The sequence below is a fragment of the Trichosurus vulpecula genome, chromosome 3 (genome assembly GCF_011100635.1).
Source record: "Trichosurus vulpecula isolate mTriVul1 chromosome 3, mTriVul1.pri, whole genome shotgun sequence".
NCBI lineage: Eukaryota > Metazoa > Chordata > Mammalia > Diprotodontia > Phalangeridae > Trichosurus > Trichosurus vulpecula.
The window spans coordinates 396,334,711-396,353,129 of NC_050575.1; the positions used below are offsets into that span (position 1 = coordinate 396,334,711).

The following is an 18,419-nucleotide window of genomic DNA, read 5'->3' on the forward strand; positions in this document are numbered from 1 at the left end:
TTTCCTGTGTATTTTCTGTAACTTTCACTTAGCCCTTGGGGCTCCTCAGCTGGGCTGGCCTCTGGGAAGACAGCAGATCCAGTGACAGATTCTTGAGCTCTTGTTCAGACAAAACTGGCCGGTAGCCCATCAGACTCATAAAGTCACCACAGATAGCCTGCAGTCGGGCCACCTTTTTATAGGGCAGTGACCAGCGCCAAGCCTGGGAAACATGATGGCCGTCCCTGGAATTTGGGTAGAAAGAATCATTTCCCAAACCCTGCCCACGAGTGATGAACTGAACCCAGGACTGGAGCTGAGGCAAGACTTGTAATCGTGAGAAATTGTATAGCTGGGAGACTTGGACCAGGGGCTCCCGGACCAGATCTTCATAGCGCATCAGGAGGTAGCGTCTCCGCAGAGGGCCCTCTAGTTGCTGTGCAGCCTCATAGATCTCCTGTTGGCTTTGGCAAATCGCCTTCATCAAATAATAGGGCCGGTCTTTGGCCTTCAGCCTGCTCCACTGCTGCCCCAGTAAAATACGATCATCCAACATCAGTTTACCTTTTGTGCGTTCTCGGGAACAGAACACGGCCCGGGGGTCACGTACCAGGTGAACAACGTGCAGGTTGAAAGCAGGGTCGGTCAGCAATGGGTAGAGTCCCTGGAGGTTGAAGAAGCGCACCTCCTTGAGTACCACGTGGCTGTAGGAGCGGCAGGCCTTCTCCACCCCACTGAAGGGCTGCTTCCTGCACAAAGGCCTACAGGCAGACCCAGAAACGATGGCTCCACGTGGGAAGGCGCCACAGGCAGGGGGAGAGCACAAGGCCCTACTCGTCTCCCACATGAAGAGGTCAGATTGTCCTCTGGAACCAGGGGCCAAGTAGCTGCCAAGGACAGTCATGTCACAGAGGAAGATAGAGCGGACCAGGTCCTGTACATGCCCCTGCAGCATGGCAGCGCTGCTCCTGGAGAAAGCCAGCCACACATGCCAGGAAGGCTCCATCAGGTAGAAGACATCTGGGTGCTGGCTGAAGAACTGCCCCATGAGGGAGGAGCCCGAGCGCCAGGAAGACAGGATCAACACCTGCACTGCTCTCGGGTTCTTCGGACTTCTGCTGCTGCTGGGGAGTTGGAAGAACAAGAGGATGACTGCTGATTGCAATGCCAGAAAGAAGAGGAGCCTTGGCTTGTTCTCCAGAAGAACCCTCCAGGACGTAGAAAGCCTGTCAGGTCCAAAAATATATGCTCTCTCAAGTGTCAAGGTCAATATCCTTGCCCTCACCCTTTCTCTATCCCCTTTCCCCAGAGATTCTGAACCCAGCCATATCTGATCACAACTTCCCAAATCACTCCTCTCCCTTGGAGCATGGTGTTAATTCCTCATTCCTAGTCCCTTGGAATTCCTCCCTGGTTTTGCCTTGCTCCTTAATTCTACTGTACCTCAGGAGGACTAAGAGTGCCTGAACCCCACTATAACTGGTTGTTTTTATCCCTTTGTAAGTCACCTCTTCCTCCATGTAGCAGATGAGTATGTCCTGGCTCTCAGTCCATATGGCCTCATGGCTTAGTTTTTTTTAATGGAAAAGTGATGTGTGGCTCTACTTCTCCCTAAAAGCTTGTGTCATTCTGATTTGCTTTCTTATGACATAAGCAAATGTCAAAGAATTATGTCACAGAGGAAGTCGACACATGTCAGACTGTTCACTGTCAAGGCCACATTGAGAGGCAACCACTCACACATGGCAGGTAGTTTCCATCAAGCAGGAGGTGTTCTGGTGTTAGCTAAAAACCTGCCCAAGAAGAGGACAGGTAGATTATAAATGTCTTGAGGTCAGGGAGCCAGTGTCTCTAAGCATCCAAGTATTGTCTGTAACACACAACCCTGGTAAAATATTCTGAGTTCTTTAATCAGATCGATCTCTGTCAGAGTGCAAAAGTAAAAGGCAAAATAATTGTAACTCATGGCTCAGAACCCACAGCTCTGAGATCACATGGACCAAATTCACTTTTGGCAGCTTCTCAAATTGTCATTTCTGTGGTTTATGTTACCCTCTCCGAGGACTCAGGCCCTGGGAATATCTGAATTTAACTCATTTCTATTCCTCCCCTGTAATTATGCAATTCCCTTGAAAGTTTCTCAGGCTACTAAGGCATAGAAGTCAAGTTCAATAAGAATTTATTATGCACCTACTATGTGATAGGCAGTATTACCTTTAATCATTAAAGTTACCAAAAAAAAAAAAAAAACCAGAAGCAGTTCCTGCTCTCAAGGAGCTCACAATGTAAAGGGGACTTGCAGCAGCTTTGTACTAGTAGATTTAGCATAAATCTAAGGTAATCCCAGAAGAAGGATGCTAACAATAACGGAGACCAGGAAAGGCTTCCTGTAGTAGGTGGGATTTTAGCTGAGACTTGAAGGAAATCATGGGAGTCAGAGGGTAGCCAGGGAAGCCGGAAGGTGGAGACAAGGAGGGAGAGCATTCCAGGCTTGGGGAACAGCCAGGGGAAATGCAGGGTGAAGGTGGGAGTGTTGTGAGCAAGGAACAGAAAAGGAGGTTGGTGTCATATCACAGAGCAGGCAAAGGATAGTAAAGGTTAAGAAGATGAGAAAGGTCAGATTATTAAGAGTTTAAAAGCCAGAGAATGTTATATTTGATCCTAGAGGCAATAGAGAACCATCTGAGTTCATTGAATAGGGGATGACACGGAGGGATCTGCACTTTAAGAGGTTACTCTGGTAGCCAAGCAGAGGATGGACTGGCATGGGGAGAGACTTGAGGCAGGGGGACCAACCAGAAGGCTATTGCAGTAGTCCAGGTGTGAGGTTAGAGCCTGCACCAGTGTCAGAGGGAGAAAGGGGTGAATATGAGAGAGAGCGCAGGTAAAATCAACAGGACAGGGCAGCAGATCAGATGTGAGGGCTGGGGAAGAGGGAGGAGCCAAGAACAGCATCTGAGTTGTGAGCCTTGGGTGCCTGGGGGGATGGGGTTACTCCTGACCTTGATAGGTAAGTTAGGAAGAGAGGAGTGAGTGTTTTAGGGGAAAGAGGACGAGTTGGGGTATGTTGAGTTTAAGATGTATATGGGACATCTGGTTCCAGATGTCTAATTGGCCATTGGAGATAAGAGACTAGCAGTCAGGGGAGACATTAGGGCTGGGTAAATCTGAGAATCATCTGCATAGAGAACGTGAATGTGGCGTACAGGACAAGTTTATTACACCTACAAATAAAGGAATTATATCTGAGCCCATAGTCAGCATAAACCTTCTAATGGACATCATCTTGCTTAGAGACTATAGTCTGTCCAGCTTAATGCTTAAAAAACGAACTTTAATGTTTAGATTGTTGACTCACTTAAGAGTTTTCTATGCTATGTATGATTACAGACAGCTTTTTTTAATACAGGTATCCAATTTTCCTTATGGTTTTGTTGAATAATGGAAAAGAGATGGAGAGAAGGGTTTTGTATGTAGACTCTCAGTTCTATCTCAGCTGGCTCTTCCTGTTTGGAAGCCAGTTGGAAGACTGTTCATCATCACACCGTACTGGCCCTTCAGTCCTGATACTTACCAGCAAGGTGACCCTGGGCCAGTCAATTTTTTCACCTCCTCTGAACTTAAGTTTCTTCATCTGTGAAATGGGGTTAATCCTTCATAGAATGATTGTGAGGTAAGCACCTAGGGGCCTTGAAAGCACTTTATGAAAGGCTTATTTTTCATAATTATGATAATGTTTTATTCAAGAGAAACACTAGTAAATGTTGAACTGAGCTATTGCATCTTGAAAGTGCCCTCTGCCCGCCTGCTGTTGGTTCCCTGTCTGGTGTTCATGGAGAAGATAGCACCACAATCTTGGTGAATGAATGCTGCAACCTTTTGCCTTATTTTCTCTCTAATCACCAGAGCCATAACTAATGTGGGGCCAACAGTGCTTTGTCCCAGGATTCCAGAATTATTCTTTCCACCTTCCAACGGTCCCTCACCGAGGGGAAGGAGGCTCCAGGTGCTCTGCAGGTTCTCTTCTAGAATAGTGAAGGTCCAGGGGACAGGTGTGGCACCGAGTGAAAAGGCAGTGCAGATTCTAGTTCAGGGATAAATGGCAGGAGGGGACATGATCTGAATGATTTCTAAAGTTCTTTCAGCTCAAAGATTCTGTGAGCTTATGGTTTAAAGCTGTGCTGGCCCCAGAAAGAAGACTGTCAGCCCAACATGTTCTCCTTTTCACTTCTCCCTCCTCCACCCTGGTAAGAAGAGAACAGTGAAGTAAAGAAGCTTTAAAAACCTGAGAAGGTCTAATATACTAGCTCCGTTTCCCCTGAACAATTGCAGTTCTCGTGTCAAGTTTCCTGAATTGGAAAGAAACCGACCTGTTTTGTTGTGAAAGAAAAGAAATTCTGTTCTTTCCTTTTTCACCGTGTCTGGGGCAATGCACCAGCATCTCCCACCTTATTTTAAGCAGCTCCCACCTTATTTGCTTCTCATTATCAAATGTGTTGAATTCCTACTATGTTCAGGTCACTGCTATGCACACAAATGAGTACAAAACATGTTCCCTATTCTTAATCATCCGTCTAATTGAGGAGTTAGTGCATATATGTAATAAAATGAAAATACAAGGTATCCATTGTATACTAATCAACAAATGAGTAGGATAACAGTAAGTGCTCTTCTGCCATTACTGTGCTTATGAAGGGTGCTGAGACTCAGAGTAAGTTGCATTGCCATACAGTGGCAGCAGTTGTTTTGAAATAATTTAAAGGTAAACATACAGGAGAATATGATAGAGTTGTTTTTCTAAATCATCTTCAACCTAACAACTTCACAAAAAGAAATTATGTATGGTATATAGAATGCCAAAGCAAAATCCACAGGATAAGACGTGTGCAAGGTAAAACACAAACATAGTATCAAAAGATATCATGATGATACAACACATCCCATCATATCATATCACAGCGTTGGAGGAGAACTTGAGTACTTAGAACTTCCATTTAGTGTCCTCACCTTTGAAATCACTCAGCTCACGGAGCAGGGAACACAAGCAACCACCAAGAGTTTTGCTTTGCGGTCTGGTGGTTCACCCTCCCTCACCCCACTGATTCTCCTAAGCCATGAGAATGGCAGGGGGCGTAGCTGGAACGTGTGCATGTGGAAGATAAGGCAGCATAGACCTCAGCACAGAGACAATTCGAGAACCACCTGTGCCTGAGGGAAAAGGAGCCCAAATCCCCTCCATGCAGGGGCCCAGGACACTTCCCAAGGACACCGATCCTTGGAGAGTCAAGGCATTTCAAACTTAACATGTCTAAAACCAAAATCATTCTATCTTGCCCTCAAGCAGCCTGTCTTCCAAACTTCCCTAGTGTTATGGAAGGCATCATCATTGTTCCAGTTTTGTAACCTCAGAGTGGGGCAGTTAGATGGCATGGTGACCTATCCTACAAATCTGAGCCTAACCATAAATTTTTAAAAAGATGAATGTTCAATAATAAATGGACATTTGAAATAATCTTAGAAAGAAAACAGACTTGAAAAGATTATTTGCTTTTAAAATGCCCCAGACAACTAAAATACAAGAAGGGTAAACAAGTACAGAAGCCAAAAATGACAACAAAATAAAGAGAGTGACCATTAAGGGAATTCTTTCTAAATGTACGCGAGGAGACGAGGATGAAAGCAGAAGTCAAAGAGAAGTGATAAATAAACCAGGTTGAAACATTATAAAGCAAACTTTACAAATGCCTCACCTATAGGCAAACCAGTGTTTGTTTTGCTTTGGGAGAAGAGACTAAATTACAAAATACAAGGGCATATAAGAAGACAAAGCAGAAGAGGAAGATGAAGATGCACCCTAATCATCAGAGGCTAACAATGAAGGGCAAATAGCTCCTCCAATCTTTCAGGAAGAAAAGAGCCTACGGGAGAATGGACTAGGAAGCAAAGGGAGTTATTAAGAAATGGGGAAAACCTTGTTTCAGTGGTGGGAGTACCACTGCTGAGGACTATGGGAGAAGAGACGTGAATTTTATCCATTTATAATGGATGTTATTTGCAGGGATTTGGTGCTTTCATCTTGCATCAGGAGTAGGGGAATCAGAGCTCCTGGAACAAGTGACATCTAAAAGATTGGGAAGCCATAGATCCAAGGAAGAAACTTTGAGGCAAATGAAAACAAAATGACCAATTGTAGGGCAAAGGTCACTAATGGACTGATCAGGAACATAGAAAGAATCCTACTATAGGGTAGTATCCTCTCTATCATCTGCAGGAATTGTTATTTCCAGAAGTGAGATAAAAGGGAAGGGGGGGGAGCAAGGGATAGGATCTAAAAGTAATAACAGAAGCTGTTTTAAGAGAGAAACAAACAAAAGTTTTAGTTCCATGAGGAATAAAGAGAACAAAGGATTAAATATATGGGTAGTGAAGCAAAGAACAAAAGTCTGGAATAGGCAGGAGGAGAAGATAAATGATGAGAATGATGGGAAATGAAATTAAAACAAAACTAATGAACAAATTGGAAGAGGTGGAGAGAATGAGGGATTCTACTTGACTGAGGGGGAGAAAAGGGAGAAATTAAATAACCAGATAAAAGCAAGCAAGAAAAAGGAACTAGAAAGCAAAACTCCACAACCAGGGAAAGAAGTAATAAAAAGCAGATGGGGGTGAGGAGGAACTTAGGTATGAGGGGAAGAGAGCCAGTGGGAATATGGTTGCCTTTAAAAAGCTTAATATAAGGTGGTGCAGTGAACAGAGCACCAGCCCTGAAGTTGGGAGGACCTGAGTTCAAATCCAAACTCAGACACTTACAGTGGCTCTGTGACCTTGGGCAAGTCACTTAATCCCAATTGCCTTGCCTTTCCCACTCCAAAAAAAAAAAATTAGTTACTATAACAACATATATTCTGTATACAGTGGAAAGGGAAAAAATAATTTGGAAAAAATATTAGAGATAAATGGAGGAAAATAAAAACCTTACTCTCAAAACTGAATGTGATAGATTAAACAATTCAATAAAACTAAAAAGTGATATTCAGTTAAAAAAATAAGCCCACAATCTTGCTTTGAAGAAAAACTTTTTAAAAGCAAAGACATGCACAGAATAAAAATGGGGAGTGGAAGAAAACTTACTATGCATCAAGTGATTCCAAAATAAAGTGGGCATGTGCAAGACTGCTGTCAGCCAAAGCAAAAATAAACATTCAAATCAAAAGGGATAAACAAAGGAATTACATTTTATGTTAGCCAATCTGACGAGAAGGAAGAGGGCAAAAATCAAATCAAAATAGCAAATGAGCAAGGTAAAACGACAACAAAGTCAGAAAAAAAAATCATTAAAACCTACTATGCAGAGTTAGATGCTAACAAAACCAAGAACACAAAAGAAATAGAGAAATGCTTTCAAAAATATAAAACTTACCATTTCACCAAATGGAGATCTTCACCTAATCTCAGAAAAAGGAAATAGACATTTAATCTCTCATCTGCAAATTGGATGCCCAGTAGGCTTCTTTTTTTTTTAAATTTTTTAAATTTTTTAAAAATTTATTTAACATATTTAGTTTTCAGCATTGATTTTCACAAGAGTTTGGATTACAAATTTTCTCCCCATTTCTACCCTCCCCCCCACTCCAAGACGACGTATATTCTGGTTGCCCTGTACCCCAGTCAGCGCTCCCCTCTGTCACCCCACTCCCCTCCCATCCCCTTTTCCCTTCCTTTCTTGTAGGGCAAGATAAATTTTTACGCCCCATTGCCTGTGTATCTTATTTTCTTGTTGCATGCAAAAACGTTTTTGTTTGTCTTTGAACATCTGTTTTTAAAACTTTGAGTTCCAAATTCTCTCCCCTCTTCCCTTCCCACCCACCCTCCCTAAGAAGTCAAGCAATTCAACATAGGCCACACATGTATCGTTATGTATAACCCTTCCACAATACTCATGTTGTGAAAGACTAACTATATTTTCCTCCTTTCCAACCCAACCCCCTTTATTGAATTTTCTCCCTTGACCCTGTCCCCTTTCGAAAGTGTTTGTTTTTGACTACCTCCACCCCCATCTGCCCTCCCCTCCATCATCCCCCCCATTTTTTTTTATCTTCTTCCCTCTTCTTTCCTGTGGGGTAATATTCCCAATTGTGTATGTATGGTATTCCCTCCTTAGGCCAAATCTGATGAAAGCAGTGTTCACTCATTCCCCCCTCATCCACCCTCTCCCCTCCTCCCACAGAACTGCTTCCTCTTGCCACCTTTATGGGAGATAATCCACCCCATTTCTGTCTCTCCTTATGTCCCTCTCTCAGTATGTTCCTGTCTCTCATCCCTTAATTTGATTTTATTTCTTTTAGATATCTTCCCTTCATCTTCAACTCACCCTGTGTCCGCTCTCTCCCTCTCTCCCTCTCTCCCTCTCTCTCTCTCTCTCTCTCTCTCTCTCTCTCTCTATATATATATATATATATATATATATACATATATATATATGTACACATACACACATAGATATATACATACATACACATTCACCCATATATATACATAGACATATATGTATACATATTCCCTTCAGCTACCCTAATACTGAGGTCTCATAAATCGTACACATCATCTTTCCATGTAGGAATGTCAACAAAGCAGTTCACCTTTAGTAAGTCCCTTGCAATTTCTTTTTCTTATTCTTTTTCTTGATTACCTTTTCATGCTTCTCTTGATTCTTGTGTTTGAAAGTCAAATTTTCTATTCAGTTCTGGTCTTTTCACTGAGAAAGCTTGAAAGTCCTCTATTTTATTGAAAGTCCATATTTTCCCTTTTAGCATGATACTCAGTTTTGCTGGGTAGGTGATTCTAGGTTTTAATCTTAGCTCCATTGACCTCTGGAATATCGTATTCCAAGCCCTTCGATCTCTTAATGTAGGGGCTGCCAGATCTTAGGTTATTCTAATTGGGTTTCCACAATACTCAAATTGTTTCTTTCTGGCTGCTTGCAGTATTTTCTCCTTGATCTGGGAGCTCTGGAATTTGGCGACAATATTCCTAGGAGATTTCTTTTTGGGATCTATTTGAGGAGGCGATCGATGGATTCTTTCAATTTCTATTTTGCCCTGTGGCTCTAGAATATTAGGGCAGTTCTCCTTGATAATTTCTTGAAAGATGATATCTAGGCTCTTTTTTTGATCATGGCTTTCAGGTAGTCCAATAATTTTTAAATTATCTCTCCTGCATCTATTTTCCAGGTCAGTGGTTTCTCCAATGAGATATTTCACATTATCTTCCATTTTTTCATTCCTTTGGTTCTGTTTTATAATATCTTGATTTCTCATAAAATCACTAGCTTCCACTTGCTCCAATCTAATTTTTAAAGTAGTATTTTCTTCAGTGGTCTTTTGGACCTCCTTTTCCATTTGGCTAATTCTGCCTTTCAAGGCATTCTTCTCCTCATTGGCTTTTTGGAGCTCTTTTGCCATTTGAGTTAGTCTGTTTTTTAAGGTGTTGTTTTCTTCAGTGTATTTTTCGGTATTTTTTTGGGTCTCCTTTAGCAAGTCATTGACTTGTTTTTCATGGTTTTTTCGCATCCTTCTCATTTCTCTTCCCAATTTTTCCTCTACTTCTCTAACTTGCTTTTCCAAATCCTTTTTGAGCTCTTCCATGGCCTGGGACCAGTTCATGTTTCTCTTGGAGGCTGTTGGTGTAGGCTCTTGCACTTTGTTGACTTCTTTAGGCTGTACATTTTGGTCTTCTTTGTCACCAAAGAAAGAATCCAAAGTCTGAGACTGAATCTCAGTGCATTTTCGCTGCTTGGCCATATTCCCAGCCAACTAACTTGACCTTTGAGTTTTTAAGTGGGGTATGACTGCTTGTAGACTAGAGAGTTCTATGTTCCACGTTTGGGGGGGAGGTGCCAGCTCTGCCACACTAGCACTGCTCCTTCCCCAACCCCCAACCCGGACTGGGCTTAGATCTTCAGCAGGCTGTGCACTCCTGCTCTGATCCGCCACTTAATTCCTCCCACCAGGTGGGCCTGGAGCCGGAAGTAACAACAGCTGTAGCTGCCCCACCTCCATTGCCTCTACTCCTGCAGCTTTTCCCACTAACCTTCTCCACAGTCTTTGGTGTTTGTGGGTTAAGGAGTCTGGTAACTGCTGCAGCTCACTGATTCAGGGCGCTAGGGCCCGCTCTGCCTGGCTTCTGGTCTGGATGGTCCACGCCGTTCAGGCTGGGTTCTGCTCCACTCTGTTCCCAGCTCCCAGCTCCGTGTGGGATAGACCTCACCCAGAGACCATCCAGGCTGTCCTGGGCTGGAGCCCTGCTTCCCTCTGCTGTTTTGTGGGTTCTGCCGTTCTAGAATTGGTTCAGAACCATTTTTATAGGTTTTTGGAGGGACTCGGTGCGGAGCTCACACTAGTTCCTGCTTACCAGCTGCCATCTTGGCTCCGCCCCACCCCCCCGCCCAGTAGGCATCTTAAACTCAACATGTACAAAATATAATTCATTATCTTTCCCCCTGACCACACCCCACACTCTTGCTTTCCTTGTTACTGTAGAGGGCAATACCATCCTCCCAGTCCCTCAGGTTTACAACCCAGGAGTTATCGGTGACACTCAACTATCACCCCCTAATAATATGAATAGCCAACATTTATATTACTGTGTGCTAGGCACTGTGCTAAAGCACCTTACAGTTATTTCACTTGAGCATCACAACAATAATTATAGCACCTGCAAAGTTGATAGTATTATTATCCTTATTTTACAGATGAAGAAACTGAGGCAAATAGGTTGAATGACTTGCCTAGAGTTTCACAGCCATGAAGTGTCTGAGGCTGGATTTGAACTCAGGTCTTCCTGATTCCAGGCTCAACACTCTTATCTACCATACCACCTAGCAGCCAAATTTTTCCCAAGGCTTGTTGATTTCACTTCTACAGCATCTTTCACATATGCTTCCTTCTCCCCTTTAATGCTTCAACCACCCTGGTTCAGGCTCTTACCACCTCATACCAGTACTACTGCTATAGCCGGCTGGTGGATCTGCCTGCCTTAAGTCTCTCCCCATTCCATCCTCCATTCAGCCACTAAAATAATTTTCCTAAAGCAAAGGTCTAACCATGTCACTCCCCTAGTTAATAAACTTAAGTGACTCTCCACTGTTTTCAACATCAAATACAAAATGTTCTGTTTGGCCTTCAAAACCTTTCATAACCTAGCCCCCTCCTGACTTATCGTGTTCTTACGCCTTATTCCCCTCCAGGTACACTTCAATCCTGTCACACTGGCCTCCTGGCCGTTCTTCCTCTTGGCTCTGGGCATTTTCCCTGGCTGTCACCCATACCTGGAATGCTTTCCCTCCTCAACTCCGCCTAATCGGTTTCCTCAGCTTCCTTTAGGTTCCAACTGAAATCCCATCTTTCATAGGAAGCCGTTCTCAACCCCTCTTAATTCCAATGCCTTCTGACTGTTAATTATTTCCTATTTATACCATATGTAGTTTGCTCTGTATATGTTTATTTGCATGTTGTCTCCCCCATTAGATTGTAAGCTTCTTGAGGGTAGGGATTGTCTTTTGCCCCTTTTTGTGTTCCCAGCAGTTAGCACAGTGCTTGGCACATAATAAATACTTAATAAATGTTTATTAATTCTGAAAATGCTTAACAGTAGCAATAAGATGAAAGAAATTAAAGGTATAAGTATAAGTAAAGGAGCTAAAACTGTCCCTATTTGCTAACAATATGATGAAATGCTTAGAAAGTCCTAGGGAATCAGCAAAGAGAGTAATTGAGATAATAGCTTCAGCAAAGTGGCAGGCTACAAAATAAAACTTCAAAAATCAACTGCATTTCTGTATAACAAAATCCAAGAGGCGAATAAATAGAAAAAGAAATCCCATTCCAATAATGACAAAATGCATAAAGTACCTGGGGATCCATCTACCAAAGCACACCAATGACTTGTACAGAATCAGTTACAAAGCACTCCTTAAAGGAAAAAAAAACAATGGAGGAGCAATCGGTGCTCATGGATGGTCAATGCCAATGTTACAAAAATGACAATACTGCCAAAGTTAATTTTCACTTTGAAAGCTCTAGATCAATCAGATTATCAAAACAATAACTTATAAAACTTGATAAAATAATTCATTCAGAAAAACAAAAGATCTGGAATATCAAAGGAAATGATAAAAACGGTAGGAATACAAGGGGAATATCACTTCCAGACCTCAAATTGTCTTATAAAAAAGCAGTTATTAAAACCATCTGGTATGGATTAAAAAAGTGAGGTAGATCAGTGGAAACACATAGAAAAGTAGAATCAGAAACAATGGAACTCAATGAGTTAGTGTTGAAGAAAATGAAAAACAAAATACTTAAGGAAAAAACTCCCTTTTTGATAAAAACTGGGAAAATAAAAGCAGTCTAGCAGAAATTAGACAATGCAATACTGTACACTTGTTTCTATAATACATTCTAAATAGGTCTAAAATGACCTAATATTAAAGATTATGCAATAAGAAAATTAGAGGAGAAGCAGATCCTATATCTCTCATAGCTGTGGTCAAGAGATATATTCTTGACCAAAAGGATAGGGACATTTACAAAAGACAAAATAAATAACTTTGATTATGTAAAACTGAAAAGATGCATAGACAAAATTAATGCATTGAAAATAAGGGAAGTGGTTAAATGGGGAAAAAAAATCTTTGTATTCAAATGGGTAAGATTTTGTATCCAAGATACATAAAAAGTTATCAGATTCCATATATGTTATATATGGGAGGTGGTTATATATACATGCATTTGTGTGTGTGACAAGTAGCCTTTCCCCAAAAGATAAGTAGTCAAAGGATATTAACAAACAGGTCTCAAAAGAATTGTAAACTATTAATGACCATATGAAAGAATGTTCCAAGTCTCTAATTAGAGAAATGTAAGTACAAACAACTCAGGTTTTACCTCACATTCTGTAAATTGACAAAAATGACAAACTATGACAATAGTCAATGTTGGAGAGGTTGTTGGATGATAGGCACACTGCTGAATTGCTGATGGAGCTGTGAACAACCATTTTGGAAAGTAATTTGTAATTTTGTATATAAAGTGACTAAATTTTCCATACCCTTTAACCCAGAGATTGAATTATTCGGCTTATATCCCAAGGAAGCCATTGATGAAAAGAAAGCCCCAAAATATCTATTACAGCAACTTTTGTAATAGCAAAGAATTGGAAACAAAGTAGATACTCATTGATTGGGGAATTACTAAGCAAATTGTGGTACCTGAATGTGAGAGAATATTATTGTGCTATAAAAAATTATAAATGTGATGAGTATAGAGAAGTATGGAAAGATCTACATGAACTGGCAGAGAATAAAGTGAGCAGAGCCAAAGAAACAATATGAGCAATGACTACACCAACATAACTGGAAAGAACAGCCAACACACACACACATCAAAAGTGGATATTGCAAAAAAAAATTTTTTTTAAAGTGTGGCTTTGGAAAAAATAAAAATGTGAGAAGATGCTCCCAACCCACTCCTTTGTGGAGGTGAGAGTCGGCAGGTGTTTTTGGACCTTTTTGACATATGGTTTAGTTGTGCCGATTCTTCCTCTTTTTTTCCTTTATTTTGTCTCTTAAAAAATACTACTATGTAATGGCTGTCTGAAAGAGGTAGGGGGTAGGATAGTGGAGAAACTATGTTAATGTAAAAAAACAAATGGCATCAATGAAAATTTAGTTAAGAAAAAAATAAGATCTTAGGATTTAAGTGAAATCAGAAATCAGAATTCTCCAAAGCAGAATTTTAAAATACAATCAGAAGGATATTGAATTTAGATGGCATAATAGATAATCTCACTAAAGAAGTAGAGGAGGAGAGAGGGAGAATAACATTTGGAATACAAAAATAGTGAAGTAGAGGAACATTTGAGGGAAAAGAAAAAAGCTTCAAAAGAATATGTGAATTCTAAATGTAGGCAGTTTCTCTGGAGCCAGTCCCCCACATTGTACATATACTTATAGATTGGAATCCCCAAAGAATAACTGACTATTCCTGTTTATTGTTCTTAGAGTATTCCTCAGGGATTGTGGTTCTTACTGCTTTATCTCCCGAGCCCCCACTAGTATAATTCCAATCAGAATAATCTGATTCTCACTAGTTTTTAGTAAAAAGATTTACCAAGAGATTAGTAAAATTGAAAGTAAGAAAATCATTGAACTAATAAATAAAACTAGGGGCTGGTTTATGGGAAAAAACAAAACAAAACCACTGGTTAATTTTTTTTTAATTTTAAAAAAAGAAAGAAGAAAACCAAATTACCTGAATGAAAAGGGTGAATTCATCACCAAATGAAGCAGAAATTAAAGCAATTATTAGGAACTATTTTGCCCAATTACATGCCAATAAATCTGACAATCTAAGTGAATTGGATGAGTGTTTACAAAAATATAAGTTGCCCAGATTAACAGAAGAGGAGGTAGAATACTTAAAGAGCCCTATTTTAGAAAAAGAAGTTGAACAAGCCATCAATGAGCTCCCTAAGAAAAAATCCCCAGGACCAGATGGATTCTAAAGTGGATTCTCAAACAACTCTGAGATTCCACTTCTCACCTATCAGATTAACTAACATGACAAAAAAGGAAAATGACTAATGCTGGAAGGGATGTGGAAAAATTGGGACACTAATGGATTGTTGGTGGAATTGTGAATTCATCCAGTCATTCTGGAGAGCAATTGGGAATTGTGTACAAAGGGCTATAAATTATGCATACCCTTTGACTCAGCAAATACTATTGTAGTGTTTGCTATTAGGTCTGTATCCCAGAGGGATAAGAAAAAAAAAACAGAGAAAAAGGACCTATATGTGCAAAAATATTTATAACAGCTTTTTTTTGTGGTGGCAAAGAATTGGAAATTGAAGGGATGCCCATCAATTGAGGAATAGCTGAATAAGTTGTGGTATATGATTGCAATGGAATACTATTGTGCTATAAGAAATGATGAGATGAATACTTTTAGAAAAACCTGGAAAAACTTATATGTGAACTGATGCAAAGTGAAGTGAGCAGAACCAAGAGAACATTATGCACAGTAACAGCAATATTGTACAATGATCAACTGTCAATGTCTTAGCTACTTTCAGCAATACAAAGATCCAAGACAATTCTGAAGAACTTAAGATGAAAATCAGCTAGGTGGTACAGTGGATAGATTTTAGAAATCAGGAAGGCCTGTGTTCATGAGTTCAAATCCAGCTTCAGACACTTATTAGCTCTGTGACCCCAGGCAACTCACTTAGCCCTATTTGCCTCTATTTCTTTGCCAAATGGGGTCACATAGAGTCAGACATGACTAAACAATAACAACATGAGTAGAAATATGGGGCAGGTAGATCGGGCAGTGAATAGAGTGCCTGGTGTTCTAATCTGGCTGTGTGGGCAAGTCATTTAACCCTATTTGCCCCAGTTCTTGATCTGTAAAATGAGCTGGAGAAGGAAAGACAAACCACTTAGGTATCTTTGCCAAGAAAACCCCAAATGGGGTCATGGAGAGTCGGACATGACTGAAATGACTCAACAACCACAAAATGATGACAAAAACTATCTACTGCCAGAGAAAGAACTGATAGAGTCTAAATGCAGATCAAAAAAACTGGGTTGTTTTTTTTAAATTTATTTTTCTTGGGTTTTTTGGTCTCTCTTTCTTTTGCAGCATTACTAATATGGAAATATGTTTTGCATGATTGCACATGTATGACTTTTATCAAATTGTTTGCCTTTTCAGTGACAGTGGAGAGAAGGGAGGGTGACGTGAAAAAATATATATTAAAAAAATTAAATAAGAGATTTACCAAGAGGGCAGTGCCATAGTTCTTATTACCAATCAACAGTTGGTACAAATTTGTTTTCTCCAGGTTGAGGGGCACACTTTCCCCCTTGCAATCCCTGGGGAGAATGGAGTCAGTGGTAGTGAGGCACATGTCTAAACTAGAACATTTGTGGTAAAGTGATACCTCATAATTCCTGTCCTGGAAGTCTTTTTATTCCTTCCTGGAGTCTTCTTGAAGTTCCCTTTAGTTATAACTTGCTGCTGGGTAGGTCACTCACTGCTGGGTAAGGCCAAGCATGTTGCTTGACTGCTCAGCTGGCTCCTCATCAGTCTCAGCTACTGTTGAGCTGGACAAAGCCTCTTGCTTAGCCGTTAGGCACAGCTTCTCACCAATCTCAGCTTCTGCTGCCCCTGCAATCTAATCAGACTCTGAAATGTCCACAAGGTCACTGCCTAGGCATATCCATCTCAAAGTTGGTACTTGCTCATATCTGAACTCCTGTAGCTAGTACTCCTGCCTCTGGTGAACTCTGCTACATACTTTGATGGAACCTCAGGATTTCCTGAACTCACAAGGTTGCCAGCTGGACAGTTACATCTCAGGATACATAGTCACAAAATCAGGGAATGATAAACACAAAAAAAGAGATATTCCACCCTTTCCTGCTAGCTCTATGCCATACAAAGCAACCCTCAAATTTCCTACATCTCTCCCTGAGCACTCCACCACCAACTGTTACAATTCTGTAACTTGGAAAGGAGTTGGCCATGCCATGGAGACTGGAACTCTAGACTCTCTGGTGCCTGGGGTGCTCTCTTTCTTGGGTAAATTTGACCAATCTCTCTTCTGCATAACACCATGCCTCCTCCACCCTGAATTTATCACAGGCATTAGAATTTCTAGTTAAGGCTCTGAGAGGACAATAGACATGGTGATTATCTAACCTGGTGCAGAGGAATAAACCAAACAGACAAACCAAAAATATTAGGTTGTTGAAGAAGGAGATAATATCAGTACAAAACATGACTTTAAATGTGAATAGATTAAGCAGTAGAATTAAATGCAAGAGAACAGCAGAATGTTTAAGAAAACAAAACCCAACAATTTGTTGTGTATTAAAAAGCCCATCTAAAAATGATACATACTGAATGAAAATGATAGGCTAAAAAAAAAAAAAAGTAAAACCGTAGGGGGAAATACATATATATTTATCAACAAAGTATTCACTATGACCAAATAGAATTTATGCCAGCAATTCGAGAAAGGTTCCATATTAGAAATGCAATTAACATAATCATTTTGAAAGTAAAACTCCAAATCACATGATTATATAAATACATGTAGAAAAAACTTTGAAAAAGTACAACACTTATGCTAAAAACTAGAAAAGAACAAGAATCACAATTATATGTAGGGAAAATTTTTTACAAAATAATGGCTAGCGGAGGTCACAAAAAAAATTTGATTTCCTGAAATTGAAAAACTTGTGCATAAACAAAATCAATGCACTACGGAGGAATATTGTCAAATGAGATTAACAAAAAATTATTGACAGGGAAATTTTTTTTGTACTAAGTATCTACAATAAGGGTCTAATAGCCAAGATGTATAGGGACAATAAGTAATTTAATGAGTCATCGTCCTTCAATAGTGACCAAAGAATATGAATAAATTATTCTCAGAATAATTGCAGCTTATTAACAGTCATATGAAAAGCTGCTCCAAATCACTAATAATAAGCAAAACACAAATCAAAATAATCTTGAGCTTTTAGTTCACAGCAAGAACATTGACAAAAATAATCCTAACACCACCAAAATGGAAATGTTCAAGTGCAATAGACAGCAGGAAAAAAAGATATTCTAATATCTTAATAATTGGTGGGTCTAAAAATCTGTCCAAGCAATTTGGAAACCAATTTCAAGTTATGCTATTTTTTTTAAAAGTAACTAAAATACCCATGTCCTTTGACCTAGAGCTTCGACTGCTGTGCATAGTGCCAAGGAGAGCTCTAAAACAAAAAGGTATAAATTAGTCATAGCAGCATTTTTTTTTTGTGGTAGCAAAAACTGAAAACATAAGTGCCTATTCATTGGACAGTGGTTAATCAAATTCTGGTATGGGAGGTGTAAAGAAATATTACTTCACCTAAGATACCACAAATATAGAGAAGTCAGAGAAACATGAGAAGACTTATGTGAACTGATGCACAATGAAGTAAGCAGAGCCAGGAAAACACTATACACAATTACTATTAACATGTAAATAGAACAATAAAACAAAACTAAATTGTATTATTATGACTGAGGCTGGCCCTGAAAGGGACTGGAGAAAATGTATTTCCTCCCCTTTCATAGAGAATTGGGGGTGGGATGGGGGGAGTTTCTATGGAAGTTCAGTGTTGCACACATACTGTTAGATATGATTAATGGTATTGGTTAGTTTTGGTGAACTTTTTTTTTCTCCTTTTAAAATCTTTGTTATGAAATACAGCTTACTGAGGTTGGGGAGGGAGGATGGTTAACAGAACTAAATATTTAATTCAAAAATTTCAATTTCTTAGATTTATTTATCATTTACTGTATCTAAAGCACGGCAAGATTCACAAGAACTATTTTTAT

The 18,419-nt window shown here is 40.0% G+C and overlaps 1 protein-coding gene across 1 annotated transcript; it reads right to left on the minus strand.

Annotated features, from left to right (window-relative positions):
• Positions 1 to 28: 28 nt before the first annotated feature.
• Positions 29 to 1,499, minus strand: LOC118842678 (carbohydrate sulfotransferase 4-like). The gene is made up of 2 exons (XM_036750073.1): positions 1,423 to 1,499; positions 29 to 1,103 (listed from the first exon to the last, which is right to left on the minus strand). The coding sequence occupies exons 1-2, from the start codon at positions 1,497 to 1,499 to the stop codon at positions 29 to 31; spliced, it is 1,152 nt and encodes a 383-aa protein (XP_036605968.1).
• Positions 1,500 to 18,419: the final 16,920 nt, after the last annotated feature.